Source organism: Myotis nattereri, assembly GCF_964212035.1.
Source record: "Myotis nattereri genome assembly, chromosome: 1".
Lineage (NCBI taxonomy): Eukaryota > Metazoa > Chordata > Mammalia > Chiroptera > Vespertilionidae > Myotis > Myotis nattereri.
The window spans coordinates 73,484,296-73,511,276 of record NC_138075.1 but is presented as its reverse complement, the minus strand read 5'-3'; the positions used below and the strand labels follow the sequence as shown (position 1 = coordinate 73,511,276).

The window sequence follows — 26,981 nt, the reverse complement described above, 5'->3', positions numbered from 1 at the left end:
GAGTAAATATTTTGGATCATTGTTATTCATTCACATGGATGACTGAGGGATAGAATATAATGTGTGCTGAGTTTCCGTGATGGATGTGCTGTGAGAGTAAGGAGGATGGTAGAGACTAATTATAGGGGAAATGTGCTGGATTATACACCGTAAGCCCTAACAGAATCTTGTAGCAATTTAAAAATATGTATGTATAGAGAGTGCTCTTTCATCTTCCCTCTCTTCCTAACATTTCCTGGAATCGTCATTTTATGTTTATGGAAGGAACTCAGTGAGTCTACCAGAGCAATGTGTTACTTATGTCAACTGTTGTTAGCCAGAAAGTTAACAGAGTAGAATGACTTCAGTTATAAATAGTGTATGTTACAGCAATGGCCGCAAATTAAGACTATGCGTGAGGTGAGGTGGTTCTAGGTGAAATAAGTCCATAAAAGGAAAAAGTAAAGTAAGAGAAGGAAGTGTTTCCCTTTGAGTTTTGTCACAGATTTTGCTGTCCAGTGACCCAAGGCCCTGGAGCTAGGAGTGCCCACTGTCAGGAGCTCTTTACCTTCTAAGCAGGAGTGGGAAAGAGCCAGGTAATTTGCATCACGATACACTCTAAATCAAAGGCCATCCATCATTTCTGATATCTTGAATGCAATGATTATCATATCAAAGACATACGATGACATTGAAGATAATAACTTTTCTGTTGTCCATTATCTCTAAACAGCTTGGAGTAATTATTAACATGTGTTCTTTCCAAAAGCCTAACACTTTACATTTTGGAGAGAAAAGCCCTATTTTAGCCATCAGGAATATATACGAGACTGGGTTCAATGTCTCAACATTAAATGAGAAATTATATAGATGAGACAAGAAGTCCAAAGGTCTTATAAACTTTGATATTTAGAATCTTTAGGAGGGCAATGTGGTTCTCTGTATATCTGGGATCGGACTTATCTAAGAAAGCCTTCTTCCTGGACTGAGCACATAGCTTTAAGAAAAGACTCTATGGAGATTGATAGAGAAAGGGAAACATTTTCATCTAGTTAACCAAAAAAGTTCTGGGAATCGGGGATTATATAAACATACATACATATACTAGTATGTCAAGCATTGCACTAAGTGCCAGTGATAGTAAACAAAATAATACATTGATTTGTAGTCACCTGGACGTTCAAAGTGTGGTCTACAGACCAGAAGCAAAAGCAGCATTTTAATGGCAATATAAGAATCTCAGGCCCTGTATTAGTTTTCAAGGGCTGTCTCAACAAACTGGGTGAGTAAAAATAACAGAAATGTATTCTCTCACAGTTCTATAGACTGAAAGTTGAAATCAAGGTATTGGCAAAGCCATGCTCCCTCTGAAACCGGTAGGGGAATCCTTCTACGCTCTTCCTATCTTTCAGTGGTTTGTTGGCAATCTTTGTCATTCCTTGACATGTAGCTGCATAACTCGTCTCTGCCTTCATCATCACTTGGCATTCTTCCTCCATGTCTCTGTGTCTTCACATGGCCATCTTCTTATAAGGACATCAGTCATATTGGATTAGGGCCCCACCTGACTCCAGTATGACCTCACCTTAACTAATTAATTACATTTGCAATGACCTTGTTTCCAAATAATGTCACATGCTGTGGTACTAGGGGTTAGGACTTGAACATGTTTTTCAGGACTACAGTTCAATCTAAAACAGGCCCCATCCCATTTCTAGTAAATGAGAACCTATATATTTCTTAATATGTCTTTTTTTAATTGATTTCAGAGAGAGGAAGGTAGAGGGAGAGAGGGATAGAAGCATCAATGATAAGAGAGAATCATTGATTAGCTGCCTCGTGTACACCCCCTACCGGGGATTGAGCCCATGACCCAGGCATGTGCCCTGACCTAGAATTGAACCGTGACCTCCTGGTTCATAAGTTGATGCTCAACCACATTGAGCCACACTGACTGGGCAAGAATCTGTGTTTTTAATGAGGTCCCTGGTAATTCACATGCACACAAAACTTCTAGAGGACATCCCACAAATTTTTGATTGCTTTATACTATAGACAACTTTCTAGTGCCTCTACCAAACTTTTCTAAGGGCTTTGCCTACAACATGTAGATGTATGTAGGACAGTGATGGCGAACCTATGACACGCATGTCAGAGGTGACACAGGAACTCATTTTTTTGGTTGATTTTTCTTTGTTAAATGGCATTTAAATATATAAAATAAATATCAAAAATATAAGTCTTTGTTTTACTATGGTTGCAAATATAAAAAAATTTCTATGTGTGACACGGCACCAGAGTTAAGTTAGGGTTTTTCAAAATGCTGACACACTGAGCTCAAAAGGTTCACCATCACTGATGTAGGATAAGGACGTTTCCCATGCAATTTAGGAATGATCAAGAGAAGCTTTCTCCTCAGTGCTGGTCCAGTAGGATAAGAAGGGAAGGGAAGGGACATTTAATCTACCAATCATTGACAACCATGCAGATTAATTGTTGGGGCAGGAGGAATGGAAAGAAGAGTAGTAAAACAATCTCATATACCTGTGGCGTCTGGTATATCTTGAATGGTAAGCCCCTGAATTCTCATCCCTCCTGAAGCAGAAAATAAGTAAATTATGTTCCCTGCTGTTAAAAAGTTGATTACATATATGGAATACATTCCTGGCCTTAGAGTTGAACCATGATAGTTAGAGGCCACGTGAAGGTACAAAATTGAATTTTTCTGCCCAAACAGAGGTCCTAGTTTCTCTCATTTTCTTAGTATTCACACCATCAGTTTGAAAAGTAGAGTCTTGGACAGTGGCCTGTGTTTTGTTTTGTTTTAATTTTATGTTTTACCATAAGTTGGATCTCTCATAGTCCTTCTGTTTCCTTCTTCACTTTCTTTCTACTCTGAGCCCTCTATCCAGTTGCTTCCCACCAAGTTAATGGTCAGTGGTTTAGAATTGTTTCATGATTATTACAGGCAAGCACTCTTTAAGGGGCCTTGAGCTCTAAGGAATAACAGGATGGTGTTTTTCATCTGTACCTTTGTGTGACAGTAGCTTTGGCATTGTCTGAAGACAGATCAGTGAGTACACTGTCTCTTGGTCATATTCTCTCCTAGGTCTCTATAATCAGTGAGAAAACACAGGTGATTTTGGTTTGGAGTTTGCTTCATGCATGGCACAAAAACTCCAAAACCACCAGAATTACCTCCTGCCCACATACCCACTCTCCTCCATCCCACAGTACCCTTTACCCCCTGCCCAGCCACAGCCTTCACCTGCTATGGCCTTCTCTCCATTTGCTTTCTGCACAGAATCCACTAGCCTGAAAACCAATAAAAGCGTTTTTGTGTCTCATCAGTAAGGGAATGGGATGCCAAATATGTTCTCAGACTCAGGACAGGGTGACAATTTGCCTTTTCACATTTCTTGGTGAAGAGCCTAAATCCTTAAAGTAAACTTCACATGAGCAGTTTTATGTGTCCCCAAAAATAAGCCCCTGGAAGAGATTCAGCCTTAGCAGCCTAACAGAACAGTGCAGCTCAGTGTGCCTCGAAACATTTAGTGGGACAGCTAATCTGGCTGCGTGTGGAGAGCTTATTTTAGTGACATTATTCAGGCCCGTGGACGGAGGCTGCTACCCAGAAGCATACCCGACCACGATGGCCCTCAGCAGTGAGGGCTTGTTTATACCAAGTCAGGTGACATTTCATAATGTGGCCCCATGGAGCCATCCATCCAGCTCCTCTGGGTGTGGTGCCAGAGAGTGGCAGGGGGGAGAGCACGGGACAGGGGAGCAAGGAAGCTGAGTCAGCACTTATTTTCCTGGGCACCTGCCAAGAAACAGTTGAATGTTTCCAAGGAAGCGCTCACTCTCCCTGAGGAGAGACAGCGAGATGACTGCCAGCTCTGGTCCTGCTCTAACTCTCCAGCTGGCCCTCAGCTCCTGGGACTGGCTGGGAGCAGTAGTTGCTTATCTGTCTCATCTCTAGTCACTGCTGCACTAGAAATGGAGGGAGGGCACAAGAATAGCTGCAGCTATGAAGTGGGGCTGTGACAGTTGCTTCCTCTCATGATGTTTTGTGTTTGGCTTCTTTTGTTTTGTTTTGTTTTAATATAAGGCCTGTGTCTGTTGGCTGCCATGATTTTTTTTTTTTTTTTACATATATAAGGCCTACATCTTTTGGCTACCATGCCTCATGGCCTTGCACCATCTTATGTCACTTCTTAGAACTTCCTTCCACTGGGAAATTCTCACTCTTTTTTCCAAATTAGATGTTTATTACATAAAAATAAGAATTTCTAATTCGGTGGTATGTGAATGGGTGACAATTAAATGAGAGTAAAATTAAACCTACGTGACTCCTTGATCTACCCTACCTCATCCCCAGAAAATACTACTCTCCAATCCAGCCAAAATCAGACCCCATACTGATTTATATGTATGAGTTAGAGGTATCCAGAGTATGTTATCAGCTTGATCATCTGAGCTGGTAGTCCTTAGGATGGACTAAAGTCTACATCACTGTCTACATCATTGTCTACATTGGATACTACCTGCCTACTAGTCCACAAGAATGTCTTCAAGATAAATGCCACAGTCATTATGAGAGCACCTTGATCCCTTTGGAATCCAGCGACTTAGAAATGCAAAGGCTTAGTGCTAATGAGATGGGCTGACTTGTCGTCAGTAGCGCATGTGCTTTAATCCAGCCTCTTAAAGTCTGTAGTTCTGCCAAGTAGTGGCATTCAGTGAGTGTTGATATGAAGCATACGCAAAAGATATTGCCAGTCTGAAGGCAAAAATAGAAATAGTGTTTTTTAGAATTTTCCTGTGGAGAGTCAGGTTGTCTACCCTCTGTATATTTTCCACTGTGGCAGTCAGTCTCCCTGAGAAAGGCAAACCGTGTACTCATTTGTTCTTTAATGTTGAAAATGTTCTACATTTGGAGATATATATATATATATATATATATATATATATATACCATTGTCATCAAAGCAAATATCTGCTCATATATTTGGATCCTTGATTTGTTTGCTCTTAGTTGAGGGAAGGTGATTTGGACAGGAAAGGAGCAACATGCTCTTATTTGCCTTCAGTGCCCAGGAGAAGTTCATTGGTGATAACTCGTGTGGCTGTATTTACTTAGGCCTGGAGCCTATTCTCCAAGCTCTATGATAAAATAGACTTTGTTGGGGATGGAAATCCTGGAACTGAAAATGAGAAAAATCACAGTGAGGACTAAGCCAAAGAAGAGAATACCTACTTGATCTGGTGTAGGTTCGAGAGTGTTTGGTGTTCAGTGAGGGTGGCGGTATAGAGTCATCTTCATTTCCAGCTGGGAAGGTCTCTCTGGAAGAAGAAGGCTTGTATGATTATCTTCATTTTGTAGCTGTGCCAAACGTACTCACCGAGCAAGCTTCCAGCATTCATGGCATGTTCAGACCGTGTATTTTTATTTTTACTTCTGGCCATGTCTTCCAAGCTCAGGCACAAGCTGGAGATATATGTGGGTTTTATGTAGATGTGAAAGTCCCACTGGACCTGGCAGGAATTCTTTCTCAGTCTGTCTGGCAAGACTTTTCTAGCTGAGTAGTCAGGGTGTGGTTTTCCAGTGCAGCAAATCTTTCTTCCCATTTCTGTCTTAATTCTTATTCAAAGAGGCAGGTTTTTCAAACAATCCACACATGTAAGAAATAATAATACACTGGCTCAAGGTGCAGGTTTAGACAGCGTGGGGTGTGGGCCTGCTTTCCCCCCTCTGGCAGGCATTGTGAGAGTTCCTTCTGCGTTATAATAGTACGCATGTGTGACATGCCCTAATCCTAGCATGAGACAGGGGTCTGGAAAGGCTTGGCCTTAAACTAGGCATGTCTAATAGGGTTTAACGCAACCTGTGAATTTGCCCCTGCACAAGGTCATCTTGTAGGCCAGTGGAATGCTGTGCAAATTGCATTCTCCTCCAGACTGTAATTATACCTGGGAGAAGGCCTTGTGCTGCCAAGTTCAGCTGACTCCAGATAGGACCAAGATAAACTGAGGGCTTACTAGCATTTCTCAAACACAAATTTTTAAGGATTTGATATAAAGCATCTCTTGTTAAAAAAAAAAAAAAAAAAAAAAGATGGTCTTGAGGTTTATGAAGAAGGAGCTTTGTGTTGGAGATGGTGAGACTGGCTATTGTCTGGCTTCCCTGGGAGCAGAAGAAGGTTGACATGGAAGTAGGGGGAATTTGATTCAGACAAAAATGCTTTGGTGCCAAAAGTTACTTAATTCTAGAAAATGATTTTGAGGATTAAACAAATCAAATAATATGCATATGAGGACAAAGAAGAATGAAAAATGGGTATGGGAGTAATTGTGGTATAAGAATAGCATGAGAAGTTTAGGTTATGTTTACAGTTAGCTGAGGTGGGACTGTGTTTTGTTTGTTTGGTGATAGAAAATGGCTATAAATTTGTGTGCCTTGTATGAAATATACTGTAATAACTTTTAAAGTATATTTTTACTGATTTCATAGAGGAAGGGAGAGGAAGAAAGAGATAGAAACATCAATGATGAGGGAGAATCATTGATCAGCTGCCTCTTGCACACCCCACACTGGGGATCGAGCCCACAACCCTGGCATGTGCCCTGACCAGGAATCAAACCGGTGATCTCCTGGTTCCTGGGTGGACACTCAGCCACTGAGCCATGCCAGCCAGGCTACCTGTAGTAATCTTTAAATTTCAAAGTGTGAACATTCTTCCTAAGTAAAGCCCATCCTTAAATATCTGGGCTTCTGGGCCAATCCAGAAGCAGAAGGATAAGGTAGACAACATTTGAGGATTTCTTTAATGCTAAGGGTTAAGTGATTTCAAAATCCACTTCAACCAGAGTGCACATTGGACAGCAAACTTTTACACGTACTTGTGCTCTCCCATAAAGGTTGCTGAAGTATCTTCCTGCGTAGCCTGGAGTGTGCCCTTTTTTCCAGGAACACATGTGGAAAGAGGTTTTCAGAAGGTGAGATCTGGCCTTTTGTTTCAGGAAAAAGGCACTCAATATAACACTTTGGGAACTACTTCCAAGGTATCCAGGCAAGTCTGTGCCTGAAACAGCCATCTCATTCATAACCCCACCTTTCAATGAGTCCTGGAACTTTTTAGGGATCATACACCTAAGAATAATTAGAAATTTCTTTTGTTATCAGAGCTCTGTAATTAACTTCTTTGTATCAAACTTATTTATATGTTTTCCTTTAAACTAGTCTTTGAGCTCCCATTGAATGAGGATGTATACATATTTATACATATTCATGTACTCAGATACATGTATACATATGTACTATTTTTAATCTTTGCATCCCTCACAGCACAGACAGGAGTCTACGTTTAGTGAATGCTGTTGAATTGGACTGACTGCGCTTCAGCATTGGTGTGATGATGAGTCAGGGCAGCCTCGGAGCAGGAGGCTGATCACTGATCTCTTGCCTTTTCTCTTAATAACCAGTCACCAGACTATGATGCCAGTCACTATAGCCAGCAAAGAGGCCATGAAGCTTAGCACTCTAAACCTAAAAGCCAGAGGGGAGACCCATTGTCTTATGGCTGCAATTCTTAGTTTTATTTGTATTTCTACTTAAGATTATTATATTGCTGGGAACCTTTGACTTCGGCCAGATGACTTGTAAAAACTGTTAAAGTAGCACCACATAATAACAACCAGAATGCTGAAAGAATAATTTGGTGCTGATTAATTAAATTTTTTAATTACTAAGTGGTTGGATATATCTTTTATATTTAAAATGTTGTGCCCGGCCAGAATGGCTCAGTGGTTGAGCCTCAACCTATGAACCAGGAGGTCACAGTTCAATTCCCGGTCAGGGCACATGCCTAGGTTGTGGGCTCCATCCCCAGTAGGGGGCATGCAGGAGGACGTCAATCAATGATTCTCTCTCATCATTGATATTTCTATTTATCTCTCCCTCTCCCTTCCTCTCTGAAATATAATAAAAAATATTTAAAAAAAATAAAATGCTGTGGTTATTTTTTAATGTATTATTTAAATTTCTTGCTATAAAAAGGGCAGACTAAATATCAGGCAATCTCAGGCAACTTAGATTTCTAAAAAATTTTCAGGTGATCATTATGATCACCAGTCCACACTGTTCAGTAATGTGAATATGGAAGGTGTAGGAGGTTGCATTTGATTTTTTTTTTTTTTGAGCCCAGAATATATTAGAGAAGCTAGTAGATTGGGGAGAATAAATACGCAATATTAGTTTATCTTTTTGTCACATGCTCTTTCTCTTCAGAGAGAAATTTTTGAAGTTCACTTTATCTGTCTAGAAGTTGGCTTACTGAGAATTCATATAGTGCAATAAAAGAAAAACAAGGGAATTTTCATTTAACAGAAGATTCTACATAAATTGCACCTGATTATTTGAAACTTCACCATGATTCTAAAAATTTATTTTAAATAATGTAATAATTCTTGATTGACAACTAATTAAACATCTTTTTTAAAAACTTTTGTCATGTTCTAAATCAGTTCTTTTTTCCCCTTGTTTATTCCCTCCATCAGTTTTCTTTGTATTTGTTTCTTTCCCTTCATAATGTTTTCTTCCTAACTACTCTGTTGTGAAAGTAAACACATCAGGTTATATATATATATATGGCTAATATGCTAAGTGTCCTTCCCTCTGTCCAGGTAATTCACGTAGCTACGCCCGGCTTCCTCTTCCTAGTGACGACTAGCCTCCTTGCAGTTTCTTCAGCCCAGGAACACAACTTGCTTTATAGCCAGGTGGAAACACTTTGCACTGTAACCAAATTTCTGTGAAGCGTTTTCCCACGCCTCATCTAGTTTGATCCTCACAGAAGTCCTGGAGTAGGTAGATAGAGTCTTGGTGGAATCCTATTTTCTTTTCATTAGCCAGAAAATGAAGAGTTAGAAAGTTTGGAAACTTGACCTGACTGAAAAGAAATAAGAAATGGTGAACCTTGAAAATGATTTCAGGTTTTCTCACTGCACAGAATATAGTCAAGCACTGCTGCAGTTAAATATTTTACCCTTTGTTCTCCCTGCGTGATCTACAATAATAATCTGCTTCGTGTTAATATTTACTGCTGTGTTGCTGACAATTACCTGAAAGAGAAGTTGGGGTGCTTCACTGGGCTTGAAAAAGTTAAGCTAAATCAGAAAGCAGGTCTAACTAAGCAGGTTTGTTCTATATCTGTAAAAGGCTAAGTTGACTTGCGCATGCGTGATACATATAAAGCTCTCGCTGGCACCAATCTCACACATGTGTTTCCATCTGTAATTGTTGATCGTGAATTTGGTTGACACTTCTATTATAGAGAAAGGGTGAATAGCAATATTAAAATATTTCTTCTAATTAATTTCCTTTCAATGTGCACGAATTCGTGCAACAGGCCACTAGTAGGTATACATCTGGCTAAGGACTGAGATTTGATCACATATCAAAAAGCAGTATTGGGTTAGCAGAACAGTGTTCTATTTCTATGAGCTTTGCTTTAAGGCCCTAGGGGTAAGGTGACTACAGTCACTTTATAGGACTCTTGAGCATGAAGTGTTGTTATTTATTTAGAAATCCATGGGGCAGGGTTGGGAGGTACACTAAAGGAATAAAGTTTACAATATTGTGGTGCTCACTGCCCCCAATTCACAACTATTTATTTGGATTAGTTGTGAGCACAATACCTAGCATTTAGTAGGGGTGCAGTACAAAGTAGTTCTCTTCCCTCTCCTTCCCTTAGAAGACACCCCTTATCCACAGCAATCTCTGTGTATATCTCTTTCTTCTTATGAATTCAGCTATGTTCTTCTTTTTTTCATTTATTGGGATGACATTGTTAATAAGATTAGCAGTGGTTCTCAACCTTCTGGCCCTTTAAATACAGTTCCTCATGTTGTGACCCAATCATAAAATTATTTTCGTTGCTACTTCATAACTGTAATGTTGCTACTGTTATGAATTGTAATGTAAATATCTGATATGCAAGATGGTCTTAGGCGACCCCTGTGAAAGGGTCGTTCGACCGCCAAAGGGGTCTCGACCCACAGGTTGAGAACCACTGGATTATAGGTTTCAGATGTACTTTTCTATGATACATGATCTGTATATTGCATTGTGTGCTCACCACCCAAAATTGTACCCCCTTTACCTATTGCTACCTTCACCCCCTTCCCTCTGGTAACTTCCATACTATTTTCTGTGTCTATGAGTTTTTGTTTATTTTCCTTGTTTATTCATTTGTTGTTTTATAGCCCACGTATGAGTGAAATCATATGAGCTATGTTCTTATTTAAATTTCTTTGCACTGTACCAGCTTAAGAGACTTAGTAATAGGAAAACAGCAAAAAGTATACAAAAACAATTCACAAGAACATGTAACCAACAACCAAATGCTTAACCTTACCATTAAATAATTTAAAATGCAGATTATTGATGAAAACATTTTAATCTATCATATTGGCCAACATTTTTAAAATTTATAATACCCACAGTGGGTGAGGGAACAGGAAAATGGTCACTCTCATATGCTTGGTAGGAGTGTAAGTTGATGCCACCTATTTCAGAAAACTCTTAAGGTTTTTGGTTCAGCTAAAGGTAGCACTCTCTCTCTAAACGTCTGCCAAGTCATTAGACAAAATTGCAAGGACAACTGACTGTGGTGAAACCCTTTCCAAAGTTCAGCCTGATTGAGCAATGAGGTGGGGATGGATTTGCTTGTTTTCCTAATGACAGATTATCTCAATCTCTCAATCTCTCAGTTCTCTTGAGGTTGCTCTCTTGCCTTCTTTTAATTAGCTAGTAGAAAAACCAGCATTTGAACTTTATCTTCCCTGTAGGTAGACTGCATTGCCCTGGTTTTCAGAACTCTAACTGGATAGCTTGGGGAATGTTTGTTTGAAGGAATCTTTGCTACCCAGTTGTGATCTTGTCATACATTTGATTCTTGTACCTTTCTCCTTGACATTGATGTATATGCCATGGCCACGGTTGTATCAGTCACTATCCTAGACATTTAAGAATAAATCTAGTCAATTCCCAAAGCCTTTCTTCTTTTGAATTTGAATTTGCAGTTAGCTCAGGTGATGTTTTTATTTGCCTTTTTGGTTCTTTTCAGCAAGTTTTAAAAATCACTAAGCTCTACAGACTTGAACAGCCTGTCATTTCCCACCCTCAGAGTCTAGAGTGGTGCCACCGCAGATGTTTGCTAAATGACAATTTGTGGCTAAATATTTACTTAAAACTTATGTGGATTTTTAAAATTTGGTACTGAAGTTTTAAATAGCATTTCACTTTAAAATTGTGTTCTCTAAGAAAAAGTCAGACATTGTACTTTTAAAGAAGATATTTGATTATACATAATCTCTTTCTCCTCTGCTTTTGCTTTCATAGGCAAATAAATAAATAATACCAAGTTTATTTTTTATTTATTTTACAATTCTTGAAATTCTGTATGCCCCAGAATCTTTCTCTAAAGCTAATGTTGAAATTATTAAACACATTAGACTGAAAAATCAGATTTTCTTTTTATCTTGATGAAAACTTGGTATTTACTATATTTTAGTTCTGATAGTGATATAAAAGTAGCCATTCTGAACAGAGAAATGAAAAACAAAGGGCTAATACTTTTCAACAATAAAGATTTTTTAAAAAGAAAGAAAGAAAAGCAAAGGGCTGGCAATAAGGAAAGAAAAGACAAAGGTCTGGCAATAATCGATTCAGGTTCGATCAATCAATAGGCAACTAGACAGTTTATACAATTAGACAATTTTGGTTGGAACAAACTCATGGTATCTCTTATTGTTCAACCAGCAAACAACTCAGCTAGTCGAGTGCTAATATACAAGCAGGTGCTAGTTACTGTTTAGTCTTGTCTTCACTGTATTTTGGTAAGCTTATATGTACCTTCGTGGGAGAGGAAGCATAGATGTTTAGTTTGTATTTTACCAAAGAAAGTGCTTTAAAAAACCCCCACAAGATTTGGTGATGTTTTGAGTGCATGTCATATTGATTTTTCTAGCCATGGCCCATGAAGAAAAGATAACCTTTTTCCTTTAGTGACCACTGTGTGATATGTTATTAGGAACTTAGTTGGCTTACTAGGATTATAGGAAACAAAACTATGAAGAACTCTCTATGGCAGTGGTTCTCAACCTTCTGGCCCTTTAAATACAGTTCCTCATGTTGTGTGTGACCCAACCATAAAATTATTTTCATTGCTACTTCATAACTGTAGTGTTGCTGTTATGAATCATAATGTAAATATCTGATATGCAGGATGGTCTTAGGCGACCCCTGTGAATAGGTCGTTCAACCACCAAAGGGGTCACGACCCACAGGTTGAGAACCGCTGCTCTATGGAATAGTCATAAAGGTTGAAATAATTGGCAATGAGGTATTTGGAGTTTCTTTAAAAAATTGTAAAAGTTTTGATATGCATATCCTATCTAATAAAGACAGAATATGCAAATTGACCATCACTTCACAACAAAGTTGACAGCGGCTGGCTCAGAGCGAGGGCGGGAGGTGGTGGCCAGAGCGAAGGTATAATTCATACACCATGCAATTTATCTATTTAAAGTGTACAATTCAGTGGTTTTTAGTATATTCACAGGTATATGCAACCATCACCATAATAAATTTTAAAACATTTTCATCACCCTCAAAAGACCTTGAACCCTTTAGTTGTTGACACCACTTCCCCCAACACACCCAGCCCTAGGCAATCACTAATCTATTTTGTGTCTCTATTATACATTTGCCTATTCTGGACATTTCACATAAGTGGAAATCATATAATATCACCTTTGTGACTGGTTTCTTTCCTTTAGCGTGATATTTTCAAGTGCATCCATGTTGTGGCATGAATCATCACTTTATGTTTGAATAATATCTCATTGTTTAGATATACCAATATTATAAAGATTTTGTGTGCTTGTATTAGATTGGTGGAATTTGGGGTGGTGTATTTTTTTATTTTCTGTAATATCTTTAGTTGTGGATAAGTTACTTTTAAATTAAAGGGTTATCAAAATAGAGTATAGTGTCAGTTTAGTTCAACAATCAGAGTATCTAAAAATCTTAATTTTTTTATATACTTCTGAAAGATTGCATGGTCATTTGAGCTTGTGTTAATTTTATGTTTAAATTCCAGATCATCAAGTTATTGGATGGAAAACGATCTCAAACTGTGGGAATCTTGATATCTAGTTTGCATTTAGAAATGAAGGATATCCAGCAGGGTAAGTCTTCTCTACCATTTTTCCCCAAAACTTTAATTTTTTTCCGCATTTTATTGTGAAAAATTTCAAACATATACAAAATTAGGATGCCACAGTGAATCCCATGTGCCCACTGCCCAACTACAAAACAATCAGTTTACTCTTATTTCACCTGAAACACCCTTTCTCCACCAACTATGAAGCAAAACTCAGACATAATTCATCTGTTAAAAATATCAGTACATGGCTAAAAGATAAGGACACTTTTCAAGCATAACTCCAGTGCCATTATCATGTACTTGAAAACATTTACAGTGATTTCTCAAGATCATCAAGTATGTAGTAGTTCTAATTTCCCTGATTGTCTGTATGCTCACTGATTCATCCTTTTGTTTATAGTTAGTTTGATTGAGGATCCAAACAAATCTTATGCATTGCCTTTGATGTGTGTCTCAGGTTTCTTTTAATCTAAAAGTTTCTACCATCCATCTTTTTTTTGCCTTTTGTAATTAATATTTTGATGAAACCATGTCACTTTGTCCTGTGGAGTTTCCCATAAGATTTGCTGATTGTATTACCATGTTTTTATGATGTTCTTCTGTCCCCTGTGGTTCCTGTAAACTGTCAGTTTGCTCTAGAGCAGGGGTGGGCAAACTTTTTGACTCAAGGGCCACAATGGGTTCTTAAACTGGACCGGAGGGCCGGAACAAAAGCATGGATGGAGTGTCTGTGTGAACTAATATAAATTCAAAGTAAACATCATTACATAAAAGGGTACGGTCTTTTTTTTTTTTTAGTTTTATTCATTTCAAACGGGCCGGATCCGGCCCATTGGCCATAGTTTGCCCACGGCTGCTCTAGAGACTTAACCTGAGTGGGGGAAAAATATGTTATATATACTATTGAATATTCTGTCAAGAAGTACATCATATCTGGTCGTCTCTTTATGATGTTAGTGAGCACTAATGATCTTTACCTAGATTCATTATTTTATTAGAAGTTTTCAAAATAATAATATACAAATTCCATCATTTCTTCATTACTTGGGACATTATTCTGGAGAAACACTTTTTCTATTTTTCTTTCTTTGTCTTTCTTTTTTTAAAATACAAGGTATTGGGGTGACATTAGTTAATAGGGCCATATAGTTTTCAAGTCTACATTCCTATGATACACAATCTGTATATTGCATTGTGTTTCCACCACCCAAAGTCAAATAATCTTCTGTCACCATATATTTGGTTCCCTTCACCCTTTACCATGCCCTCCCCTTCCCTATGTTAACCATCATACTGTTGTCTGTGTCTGAATTTCAGTTTTATATCCCACATATAAGTGAAATCATATGGTCCTTAGCTTTTTCTGACTTATTTTGCTTAAGATAATATTCTCAAGGACCTTGAAACTTTTTGATTCATCTACTTGTTCTGTTATTGTTTCTTAATCCCTTCTCTTTTTCAAATGACACTATTTCAATTTGGTTGTCTTTGGCTCAGTTTGAAATGAGACATTTAAAGAGGAAATTTTACCTGTATATATTGTTCTTAGAAAAGTTGACCAAAAGTGATTTTGCTTTTTAAAATCTTCGTCTTGCATTAAAATAATACTCCCCTTTCTCAGTAATCAATTAAATGTAAATCTTTTTGTTGTTGTTATTGTTGCTGTTGCTGTTGTTAATCCTCACCCAAGGATATTTTTTCCATTTCTTTGTAGAGAGTGGAAAGGAGGGATGGAGAGGGAGAGGGAAAGAAGGGACAGAGAGGAGAGAGAGAGAGAGATCAGTGAGAAAGAGAGAGACTTGGTTGTTTCCAACAGGTGCCCGACCAGGGCCAGGAATCAAACCTGAGACCCTTTGGTGTGTAGGCTGGCACTAACCATTCAGGTACACCAGCCAGGGCTATAAATCGTTATTTTAACATGTCACTGACAGTACTTTCTGAGTAGTAATACAGTCTCTTGTAGATACTTTCAGTAGAATTTAGCATGAGTTTAATGGTGGAGACACTCTCAAACCACACTACCCAGGTTTCAGTCTGTGTTGCCTCAAAGTTATTTTGCTTTGGTAGCCAGCAGAAGACTCCCATAGGTCTTGAACTAAAAAATGCTTATGATACTTTCACACACTACTATTCCTCTCAAAAGAGCTTTGTTAAGGTCTTAACATTTGCTTTATTGCAAACATTAAAAATTCCACATAAAACTAAAAAGTTTTCAGAGTATTCAAATAAGCTGTCTAGGTCCAGCCAATATGGCTCAGTAGTTGAGGCTGACCTATGAACCATGTGGTCAGGGTTCGATTCCCAGTCGGGGCACATGGCTGGGTTGCGGGCTCAATCCCCAGTGTGGGGCATGCAGGAGGCAGCCAATCAATGATTCTCTCATCACTGATGTTTCTATCTCTCTCTCCCTCTTCCTTCCTCTCTAAAATCAATAAAAATATATTCAAATAAGCTATCTATTTTTAGTATTTAAGCTTAAGAGTAGAACTAAATACATAACTATGAATATTAAACATGCAAAGGTGTTGCAGTAATTGATTTGAATTAGAGGCTGAGGATGGCTTAAAAAATGTCAGCCATCAGAATTAGAAAGGAATTCTTTAGTAACTTTAGGTATTAGGTCTTCTAGAAGAACTGAGTTTTGGGTAAATTCATACCAGGAAATTATGATGCTAGGACAAAGGAAAAATGAAAAAATAAAACAAAACAGAAAACTATCAGCAGGGAAGTGTGTAGTCTTATGTCCAGAATCCTAACATTTTTGATGTGGTCATTGAAATTAGAAAACGGTCCTTTCATGTTCAGTGGTAGAGTCTTGTCCTAAACAACAGCATTCTTCAGAAGCCTGGTGAAGCCAAGCATGTGTGGTTTCACCACCAGGGTGCAGAGCACTACGGATATGAGCTTTCACACTGGCAATAGGGCCTTAGCCTGTATTCAGTTCTTTCTCAGCATGTCCTGCTGTAGGACAGCAGATTGCCATGTGGGTAAGATTCACTCCAGCCACGTGGTAGTCCAGTCACCAACTCAGGACCATAAGCCTTGTGGATTGAATGCCCATTGTGAGTCATGTAAAGAGACCTTTCCAGTATTCTACTCTGGACAAGAATATGCTTATGAGAAGCATAAGGGAACTAACATTTGAACATTAGAAACGTCATTTGTAGCACTGCATACTTCTGGGACGCGTGGGCGCCATTTTCCTTTCCTCCTGCTCCAGGCACCTCCGAAATCCACCACAGAGTTGGCTCCTATGCTCCATTTCATGTCTTCATTTAGTAATGCACTCCAGATGAATACGGCACTATAACCTGAGCTTAATTTTTCTTTAGAGTCATTTGACTGACACTGGCATCTGAAGGTCACTTAGGAGCCGGGCTATGTCAGTTACATTTCATTCTGAGCCCATGTCTGGTCGTGAATGGAATGCACTTGGCCTTGTGTTGTCATCCTGATGAAAGGACTCCCTGTGCTGACATTGGCCTAAAACATTTGTTTTAATGTGGGGTGTGTGGCTGCAGTGAGATCTGATTGGGGCAGGCCCGTTGGCAGCCAGGCAAGGTCGCACAGCACGACAACCGTGGTGAAATGACCACAGTTCAGAGACTGTTCTTCAGCCTCCTGGTCATGTATTCGTCTTTCCACTGCACAAATGCACTAACTTTCACTTTTCAAACTCGTAAGGCGCCAAGGTATAAACCACACAGCCAGTGTGTTCACTTAGAGCAGTGGTTCTCAACCTTCTGGCCCTTTAAATAGAGGTCCTCATGTTGTGACCCAGCCATAAAATTATTTTCGTTGCTACTTCATAACTGTAATGTTGCTACTGTTATGAATCATAATGTAAATATCTGATATGCAGGATGGTCTTAGGCGACCCCTGTGAAAAGGTCGTTCAACCGCCAAAGGGGTCGCGACCCACAGGTTGAGAACCGATGACTTAGAGAGTTTTCCTTTGTCGTGATGAAAATATTTATCATATCTGTTCATCATCACCTCCATGTCAGTTGTCTCCTCTTGGCATTATATATTGTTTATGCCTTCTTCCCCTTTGCTGAGATTACAGGTTGGGCACCTAGATAATAGGTTGGGGTATTTCAGTCCACAATTACCTCCCATAGATGGGTGATCCAGTTTTTACTGATTCACGTCTTAAAAAGAAACCTTGTTCTCGTTTGTAGGGTGGGCTTTTCTCCATTGTCCACTAGATGCTGGCTGTAGTGTGGACTCAAGAAGTGAAATTTGGGGCTCTATACCTCAAAGTCTTAAAGCTGCAAGTAGAGAGCTAGTGTCTCTTCCATTATGTCATGTTCCATTTTTTGCTAAGAATTTCTCTGCTAATTAAGCATCATTTACAACTAATTGGGCTAATATATCATATGTAAAAGTCAGTCAATAAATGTTTTTTTTTTAATTTAATTTAAAAAAGAAACTGAACCTTAGATGGAATCTGAATGTTGTGTATTCCGTTAGTGCATTTGGACAAAACTTCCTTTCTTCCCTCCTTCTCTCTTTCCCTCCCTCCCTTCCTCCCTCCCTCTTTCTCTCAGTAAACATGTTTTGAAGCCAGCCCTGTATCAGGTACCATGATGACCAAAATACAAGGTTCAGACTCTAAGATTCTCAGGAGTTCACAGGATGGAGAGAGAAATGTAAAAAGCAGCCCAAGATTACAATAGAGTTGCCCATGAAATAACAAAGCAATGTCTTATCTCCTCCTACAAAACTTCAGATGAGTCTTAGAGGGTGACACGATGGTCATCACACACAGAAGGAGCCTGTCCAATGGGAAGGAGGCATGTGTAAAGGACGCCCAGCTTGAGTGTGTGACTGTTTCAGGGCACAGGGCTAGAAAGGCATCGCATCCAGCACTGAGGCTCTGAGTCTCAACACACAGAAGTTGGACATTATCCCATCTGTAACAGGGAGACAGCATTGAAGATGGGCAGTGCGGTGGTCTGACTCTGAGTGCAGAAATACCTTTCAGGCTGGGGAAGACCACAGAGCGCATCACTACTGCAGCTGCCTGTGCTTGCTTCCCTCTCACTGCCCTCTCACCACAGTGGTCCTCTCATTCCTTCAAAAGGCCATGTCCGTCCCTTCCTCAGATTCTTTGAAAGCACAGCACATTTCAAATGAACAGCACTGCCCGTTCGCTCTGTTTCAGATACTTTTCCAGACCCCCCCTCCCTAATTTAAGTCACCCTGAGTTAATTCTCTCCTGTTCTACACAGCACTTAATAGTTTTTTGTTCATCTACTTATGTTCTCATTTATGCTCCTCTCTAGAATATACTCTCCAAGAGGGAGATTGCTCACTGGTGTCCCTGGCACCTTGTACTGTGCCTGGCACCTGGGTGATGATCATCAAGTGTCTGTTGAATGAATACAAAAAAAAAAAAGTACTGAAAGTGGATAAATCTGTTAGAAAGGGCTTGGGATTTATTTTTTATTTTTTGTTAATTCTCACCCGAAGATTTTTTTTGCCATTGATTTTTAGAGAGAGTGGAAGGGAGTGGGAGAGAGAGAGAATCATTGGTGTGAGAGTGACATATCGGTTGATTGCTTCCTGCATGCACCCCGACAAGGGCCAGGGATCGAGCCTGCAACCCAGGCATCGAGCCTGCAACCCAGGCATGTGCCCTTGACTAGGAATTGAACCTGAGGCCCTTCAGTGCAGGGTCTGGCACTCTAACCATTGAGCAACACCGGCCAGGGTTAGGATTGTGATTTTTGAGATAAATGATAAAAGCCAGAACTAAGATTGTGTCTGTAGAAATTTAGAAGAGGAGACCCTATATAAGGGATAGTTTGAGAGAGAATTGCTAACTAGTCATATCAGATGCAAGCATTGTTGAAGAAGCCTTATATGTATCTTGGGTTTCTGGCCTTAACAAGCATGTGTATAATGATGTCGAAAACATAAACCGGAAATAGAGGAGGAAAAGCTGGGGTAGCAGCAGGAAGGTCAATTCTGTTTTGGATTATTTGGATCTGAAATTACTGGATATATTTAAGCTGAAGTGTTCAAAGAGCATCTGAACATTCTGGCCTAATGCTAAGTAGATAGAGCTAGGTTAGAAATATAACATCCCCTGAAAGGTAACAGCCTCTATCTGTGTCTCTCTACCCAAGATGGAATTGGCATCTTGTAGGAGAAAGCCAAATCCAGTACTGCCTGCAGTTTAAAGCCCCGCATGGCTAAGGCAGGATCTTAGTCACGGAGGAAGAGTGGTTTCAGGAGACTGACTGTAATGCCCACAGCGCTTGTATGTGGTCCAGGAGAGGCTCTAAATAAGCGATTTACTTCATCCATCCACTAAACTGGATGGCTTGCGTTTAAAAGCGTTTTGGCATCCTTGGGCACAGTTACTGCCTGCATGATTGCAAATTAGTGTTTTCATTCCACGTTAGTGATTTCCTCTTATTCTTCTCCCAGGGGGATGGAAAATTGCTGTTGACTATTCTTGATATAAACCTCCGTATGCATTGCAACAGACCGGGTGCCAGAAACCTCCTGGCACTCATTTGGAAATTTCCCGTACACTCAGAATTTATATTTATAACATTTAATCTAACATCAAAATAAAACATTTTTCAGTTTAGTTTCTACTAGCCCAGAATCTCAGTTTCGAAGTGCAGCAGCATCGAAGATTATTTTTCTATTTCAAATGTAAATTTTAAATTAAAATGTAAAAGGATGCCAGTTAGTTATATGCCCAGAGTCTGAACCCCAGATCTGAGAATGCCCACTGGACTTTGCTCACTTTTGCCTAATAATTTCTAGAAATATCTGTCAAGGTTTATGCTAGTTGTCTAAAACATAATTAATTTTTTAATCCTCTCCCCATGATATGTTTTTATTGATTTTTTAGAGGGAGAGAAAAAACATTGATGTGAGAAACACATCTCTTGCCTCCCATATGTGCCCCGACCAAGGATGGAATGTGCAACTATTTTGTGGACAGGATGACACTCCAACTACCTGAGCCACCCGGCCAGGGCTAAACAGAATTAATTTATCCAGGCCTCTGAAATTCACCGTGATTGTCTGGGACTTTCCTGAGGAACATTGAGATTCTAGCCTAGAAGACCCTATTCTCAAAGGCAGTTGCTCTCCTAAATTTGTACTATGTACTCATATCAATAAAAAGTTTTAGAGCCTGCTCCTCAGGGTATGTTTTCTAAAATGTGTACATCATGTAAATGTGTGTCAGAACTAATATTGATATTTTGAAGTATACGCAAAAAATATTAATTAAAATGAGATTTAATAATAATTTAAATATCTTGCTAATTTTGATGGCTTTGGGTTCTCATTAGCTAATATCTCAAGGCTCAATATATAAATAGGGGAAGGCTCATTCTTAACAATAGTAGACTTAAACCCAGATTTCAAACAGTCCCTTGATAAATTCTGTTATGACTTGCGGAGGTCAGAGTCTTGGCAAATCTGATTCGAGTGTCCTTGCTTTTAATTCATTCCGTGGCTGATGAAGAACTTGTACTAACAATCAAAGTGTCTGCTCTGTCATTTTCTTATTGTTGATGGATTATCTTCAATCTGGGGTTTCTCTCCAGGAACCTTTTGAAGCCAACTTGTTTGTTTTGTCAAATTTAGTTAAAACCAGATTTTAGAATCAGAAACCTTTATTTAATTGCCTCCCTCCCCCATCACAATATGTTGAAAGTAAAAGAACACGTGAGGATGCACGGATGCCTTTGCCCACCCAAGGTGACATGCAATCATGACCTGCGGACATACTGAATGAAGTTGCCAGGGTCAATCAACTTATTAAATATCGGCAGAGCTCAATTTTTAAAAAATCTTTAGATAAATATAAACAGTAGTTCTAATGCTGCCCTTTCCTCTCCCACCTTTCTCATCCTCCCACTGAGTCTAAAACACCTGAGGAGCCGGGGTCCGCCCACCTCTGTTTGAACCACTGTACATTCCTTCGCTCCGAGCTGCGTCCAGAGAGCAGAGGGTGGCCGCTCTTTGTACTTTACCTTCAGGCACTGGCTGAGACCATCCAATCTGCCTGGAATGTAATTTTGGCTTAAAAGAACCAGAACTAATGGAAGAACAGAAGCAGCTTAACCCAAACTGTTTCTCATTCCACTGCCCTACAGAGAAGAGAGAGAGGAAGGAGGGGAAGTGGTGTGAATTCTATGCCGTAGCCCTTCTTTGAGGTTTGAACCATGGACAATTTTAATTGCACCTATAAAATGGCACCTTGGGCACCTCCAGGCCTATAGTAGTACATGCCTGGACTTGGGCAAGAATTGGGGTTTTTACTTTATAAGACTGAGCGATTTTGAGGTTTTGGAAGAGATTAGATAAGTGTCCCTTTTGGGGTTGTTTCTTCCACCTTCCGGCCAGCTCCTGCTCACTGTGCCCTTTACACCTACCTCCTGTCTCCGTCAAAGCCCCAAATAAGGTCTGTATCGACTAAGTTAGCACCAGCAGGCACTCCGCAGTGTAGATAAGATTGTGACGTATATTCCCTGGGTAATTTTCATTCTTTGTGTGTCTGAAGGCAACTTTTGTTTGTGTTTCTTCATTCTTGGTGCTTCTGCTTCCCTTCTTAGTTCTGGCATGCAGTGTCAAGTTGCAGTTATTAATATCTTTTCAAGAAAATAAGTCTTTCTATTATATTTTATTTTTACATTTATATTTTGTTTTATTTTAAGATAATGATTTTTCAAGTTCCAGATTTCTCCTTTTTAGTATTTTTTTGCTATGACTTCATAGCAAAATTGCAATATTGATTATTTTGAATAACTGCAAATAGCTAAACAGATTGAATTTTGATCATATTATCCCATGTATTGAGACAGCATATTCAAATTGAATTAAGTATTAGTGATAACTGAATAATGGAAGTTATGGCTGTGAAGCATATGTAAGTGAAGTTCCTGTGGCAGTGGCCATATGCAGTCCCCTCTGGGAGACTGCTGGTTAACGCAAAGCCCTGCGATGCCGTTTTCCAAGGCCTCTGTGTAGACATTGTGGGTAGTTGGTTAACTGAGTTGTCTGTGTGGTGGTTTTTCAGGTGGTGAAGGTTTTAGGTGGAGTGATCGTTTATCGGCTAACACTTTTGAAGGGATGAAGAAGTATACTCTAGTTTAGCAAATGTGTTTATGGAACTGAGCTTTGGAAACCAAACTGTGATTTCATGCCTTAGCATCGTCATCTGTAAAACTAGGGACCACACTAGCATCTATTTTATACGATTAAATATAAAACAGAGCAATACCTGGCACATAGGAAACTCCCGGTAAATGCTGGCTAATAATTTATTAAGTATTAATCCCCTCCCAGTAAGGTTTGCCTACTGTCCCCACCTTCTGGTGGAGTGGACAGAGATTCCTTTAAGCTGCTTAATAGTGGGTGCCCTCAGCATTCATCTGGTTGTCTGTGCAGAGCGAGGCTTCGTGCGTATTTGTCTGCACAGGCTTGCCTGGTGCCGATCGGAGGTGTAGCGTAGTGGCCAGTGGGAAAAAAGTGAGACAGAGTGAGGAAAGGTTATGAGAGAGCTATGGCATTGCGAAGAGGCGTGGTTACAGAGTCCTTCAGTGGGGGCAGGTTCTGTGCAGCCCCTGTCCTGACCCACCTCCATGCTCCTCCCTTCTTTTCACTTTTGCCCAGTTTTGTCATGAACTTGGTCTTTCCTCTCAGCGATGGGCTGTTGTTGGGAGTGAGACTTTGGAAGATGGCTCTGCTTTGCCTCTCCTTATCTCTCAGACTCTCCACCGCCTCCTTCCACGCTCCCGCACCCTTGCCTTTTCCTTGGTAGAGGTCACGGAGATTAGTTTGTGGTAGTTTTCAGGGACAGGTTACCTGAGAGTTTTAAAAACCCATGGCCTCTTATTTTATTTTACTTTCCACATTCTGGCCCCTTTTCTTTACAAATTGAGTATTTATCAAGTCCTAAAAATATTAGTAATTTGGGCAAAAACAGCTAAGTATTATATTGGCTATTTGGAAGTTAACAATATTAACAAAATAATTTCTATTCATAAATCAAATAATCCTATTAATCTTTGCTTTCCTGGGCTGAAAACAAAGCTACTCCATTTGCAAATGATTATTAAAATCCCCCTTTGTGTAAGGTAGCCTGTCAACTACTTAAGGAAATACAGAGAACAAAGCAGGCTACATAGAGCTTATTTTTTAAAGCCAATGTTAGCCAAAGCTGGTAAACTGACCCAGTCTTATCTGTGACATCTTCTACACCTTGGATGACAAGATTCCCTTTGGCTAATCTAACCGACTAGGACTTGTGCCTTCCTCCCTCAGTCTCCCCTGTTTCTTGCCCAGAGGTGCTCCTTCAATCAAAAAGATTAGCTCCTGCCCAGCCGGTGTGACTCAGTGGTTGAGCATCAACCTATGAACCAGGAGGTCACGGTTCGATTCTGGTCAGGGCACATGCCTGGGTTTCAGGCTCCATCCCCACTGTAGGGCGTGCAGGAGGCAGCCAATCAATGAGTCTCTGTCATCATTGATGTTTCTATCTCTCTCCCTCCCTTTCCCATCTTCTCTGAAATCATTAAAAATATACATATTTTAAAATCAGCTCCTGTGAGTAACTGCTTGGTTTTTTTTTTACTAATTAGAAGCCCTTCAAACAGCGAGCAGCCATCCTTTGTTTATTTGGACAAGGTGCGCTTGGGGATAGAAGTGTTCGGGGTTAAAAGTGGCTGCAGGGCTGAGAATTCCTGCGTGTTCTTTCTGCTTACCCTGGTCTGCGCAAAGCTGTCTGCAAACGGGAGGGGGGTTTTACCTCTTGTGTGAGACCCTGACCCTGTGCATGGGCCCGGAGCAGGCGCATAGTTTTTATGTGCGCCTGTTAGTTTGAATTTGTGATACTGATCTGCTTTTTGTCCCTGCTGACGGTTATTATATCTTAATGGGCGAAACACGACTCTAATGATCCTTGTGTATATAATTCTTGGAGTACAGAGCAGGCACCAGAGGACCACATAAAAATGTTTGCCTCAATTTCCCTGCAAAAAAGGAGCCCAGAAGCCAGACTTGACCAAGTAACAGATTTTTAAAGGTAAAGGAACCCAATAAAATTACCAGCTTTTCACAGCGTGTGTCTACTTCCTTTCGGCATATTGTGAGGTGTAGGTGAAATATTCTAGCTGAACTGACAGTGTGAGTCGGGATAACTAAGGAGAGAGGGAGATAAAAGTAAAACCCACCAGCAATGATTGATATTGCAGTAGCAATGAGTTGTTGGGGTCTCCCCTTTGTGGATTTGACACTTCACCTTTCTGACACCATCTGCAGGAGTGTTGGTATAATGAGCCCTGTACAGAAGGGAACAAAAGCTAGAATTACTTGGAATTACTGTATCAGGGCTTTGAGGTGTGCTGTAGAATTGTGTAAGCTGGGATTTGCTTATTCAACTTTCAAGATAAAAGGTGTGTATGGGTGCTTGAGTGTGTGAGTCTGTGTGTGAGAGAGAGGCAGACAGAGCAAGAGAGACAGAGTGTGTTTTTAAAGCAGAAAATGGATGGCAATGCCTGATTCTAGGTAACTCCAAAAATATTTTGACCAATGATTGATTTCTTTTGACATCATAATCATCAGTTTACTAATTAAATGGGTTCATGTAATGCTTATAAGTGTGATGGTAAGTGTCTTTAAGAGTTAATTCTGTAACATACTGCCCAACAATTTGGGGGAATAGGATGATCAAGTATTGATTTTGTCCTTATGTAGGAATTTAAACTGTTCTGGTGAATCGGAGGCAGAATTATGTACATGCAAGACCGTTCTCCTAGAAGAACTGGGACTTAAGTATTTTTGTTTTGTTTTGTCTTTCACTTTTTAGACCTTTGGCCAATAACCTCACCTCCTCCCCTGGCCACTGCGTAGGATAGAAATAATAGAAATAATTTAATTTCCTTAAGCTCATGTGCTCAACCCATGGATCTCTTCATAGTGTTCCTTCCACTTGTGGATTTTATTTTACTTTTACTTTTAAGATCCTTACATGGAAGATGAGAAGCCTCAGAGGAGTACTTGGTGCTGGCCCTAAATTACTCTATCATCTACTTCCTTCACCAGTCATTTCCTCTCTCCCATCCCTTCCCTAGGACCCTGGGGTTGGGGTAGAGGTGAGGAGATCACCTGGGATGTCCAGCTCTTAAGTTCCTTTGCCTATTTCTGTGCATGGCCCAAAGCTCTCCCCCAAAATCTAGGCATAAAGCCTCTGAGTGGTTTATAGTCCAGTTTCCTCAGTCCAGAGCTAGCTAGTGATACAACTCTGTATGCTCTCTTTGTCTTTCTCTTCTGTTCCTGTTCCTTCTGTCCATAGTACTCAGGTTTTTGCTCCCTTCGGCCACTGGAAGAGGTTTGAAACCATTGGTTCCAAATTTTGATGTGTCCTATCCTATATAATAAAAGGCTAATATGCAAATTGTCCCTCAGGAGTTCGACTGGCTGGGAGTTCAACCACTCGCTATGACATGTGGTGACCACCAGGGGGCGGCTCTGGATGAAGGCAGGCCCCGGCAGGCCGCCAGCAGCCAAGGGAAGGAAGGCCCCGATCGGCCCTGATCACTGGCCAGGCCTAGGGACCCTACCCGTGCACGAATTTTGTGCACCAGGCCTCTAGTGTATTATAACTCTATCCAATTTACTCCCCTACTTATAATTGCTCAGTGCTTCCTTGCAGTATATCAAGTGTACTGCAGGCTCCTCATTGTGGCATTCAGAATCACACAAGCCTTTCTCCAGACTAGGTTGGATCTTATCTCCTTAGTCCAGTTAATTGATGCTTTCTTCGAGCCAAAATTAAACTACCTGTCATTGCCTGCAAGTTCCGTTAGCCTGTCTGCATCTGCTTTTTCCACTGGGAATGTCCCACATCCTTCTAGTCGATGCTCACTGGCACTTGTAAATTTACAAATGGTCATTGCTCGGGATGAATTTGGCATAATTAATGGTGATTAATAAATGGGTGTTTCAGGTGTCTTCCTGAAGACATATAACAGTTGAATATTTACTGGTAACCTTTTCCCCTAAGATGATACTGCTATTTTAAAAGTTTTTGAAGGTCAAGAATGAAGGGAAAAATTTTTTCTTAAAATATGAGAAAATTCACTTGTTACACTTAGTTATGTTTTAGCATGGAATATTTGGTCAAGCAATGCACCTATACTAAGGGCATAATTATTCAACTGTACTAACTAAACCTTGATTTTTGTTTTGTTAATCCTCAATGGAGGGTATTTTTTTTTATTGATTTTCAGAGAGAGTGGGAGGGAGGGAGAAAGTGGGAAGGAGGGGTAGAAGGAAGGAGGGAGAGAGAGAATGAGAGAGAGAGAGAAGGAGAGACATTGATTTGTTGCCTCCCTCACACATCCCAATTGGGGCTGAGGGAACTGTTCTGCAACATACCACAATACCATAATTGATTAAACCTGCAACCCAGGTATGTGCCCTTGACCAGGAATTGAACCCATGATCCTTTGGTGAATGGGCTGACACTCTAACCACTGAGAAACCTGGACAGGGCTAAACCTTGATTTTTTAACAGGGACAAATGGATGTGGGCAAACAACCTTAATTCAGATACATTCCCATACTATTTTACCTGTCAATATCTTATCCCTTTTTAATATACTATGTTTTCTTTTTCAAGACCCCATGCTCTCTTTATCAAGAAACTCTGATGCCTGTTTCGGTTGGTTGAGCATGGCCCCATGCACTGAGGTTACCGGTTCAATTCCTGGTCAGGGCACTTGCCTGGGG

At 40.0% G+C, this 26,981-nt stretch overlaps 1 protein-coding gene across 2 annotated transcripts in view; it reads left to right on the top strand.

The window, feature by feature from the left end:
* Window positions 1-26,981, top strand: part of FMN1 (formin 1) — a 393,533-nt gene that overhangs the window by 215,160 nt on the left and 151,392 nt on the right. For both annotated transcript variants that reach the window (XM_081108000.1, XM_081108001.1), the window contains one exon: window positions 13,146-13,233. In XM_081108000.1, the coding sequence (XP_080964126.1) occupies window positions 13,146-13,233 (88 nt within the window). The remainder of the gene's footprint in view (window positions 1-13,145; window positions 13,234-26,981) is intronic.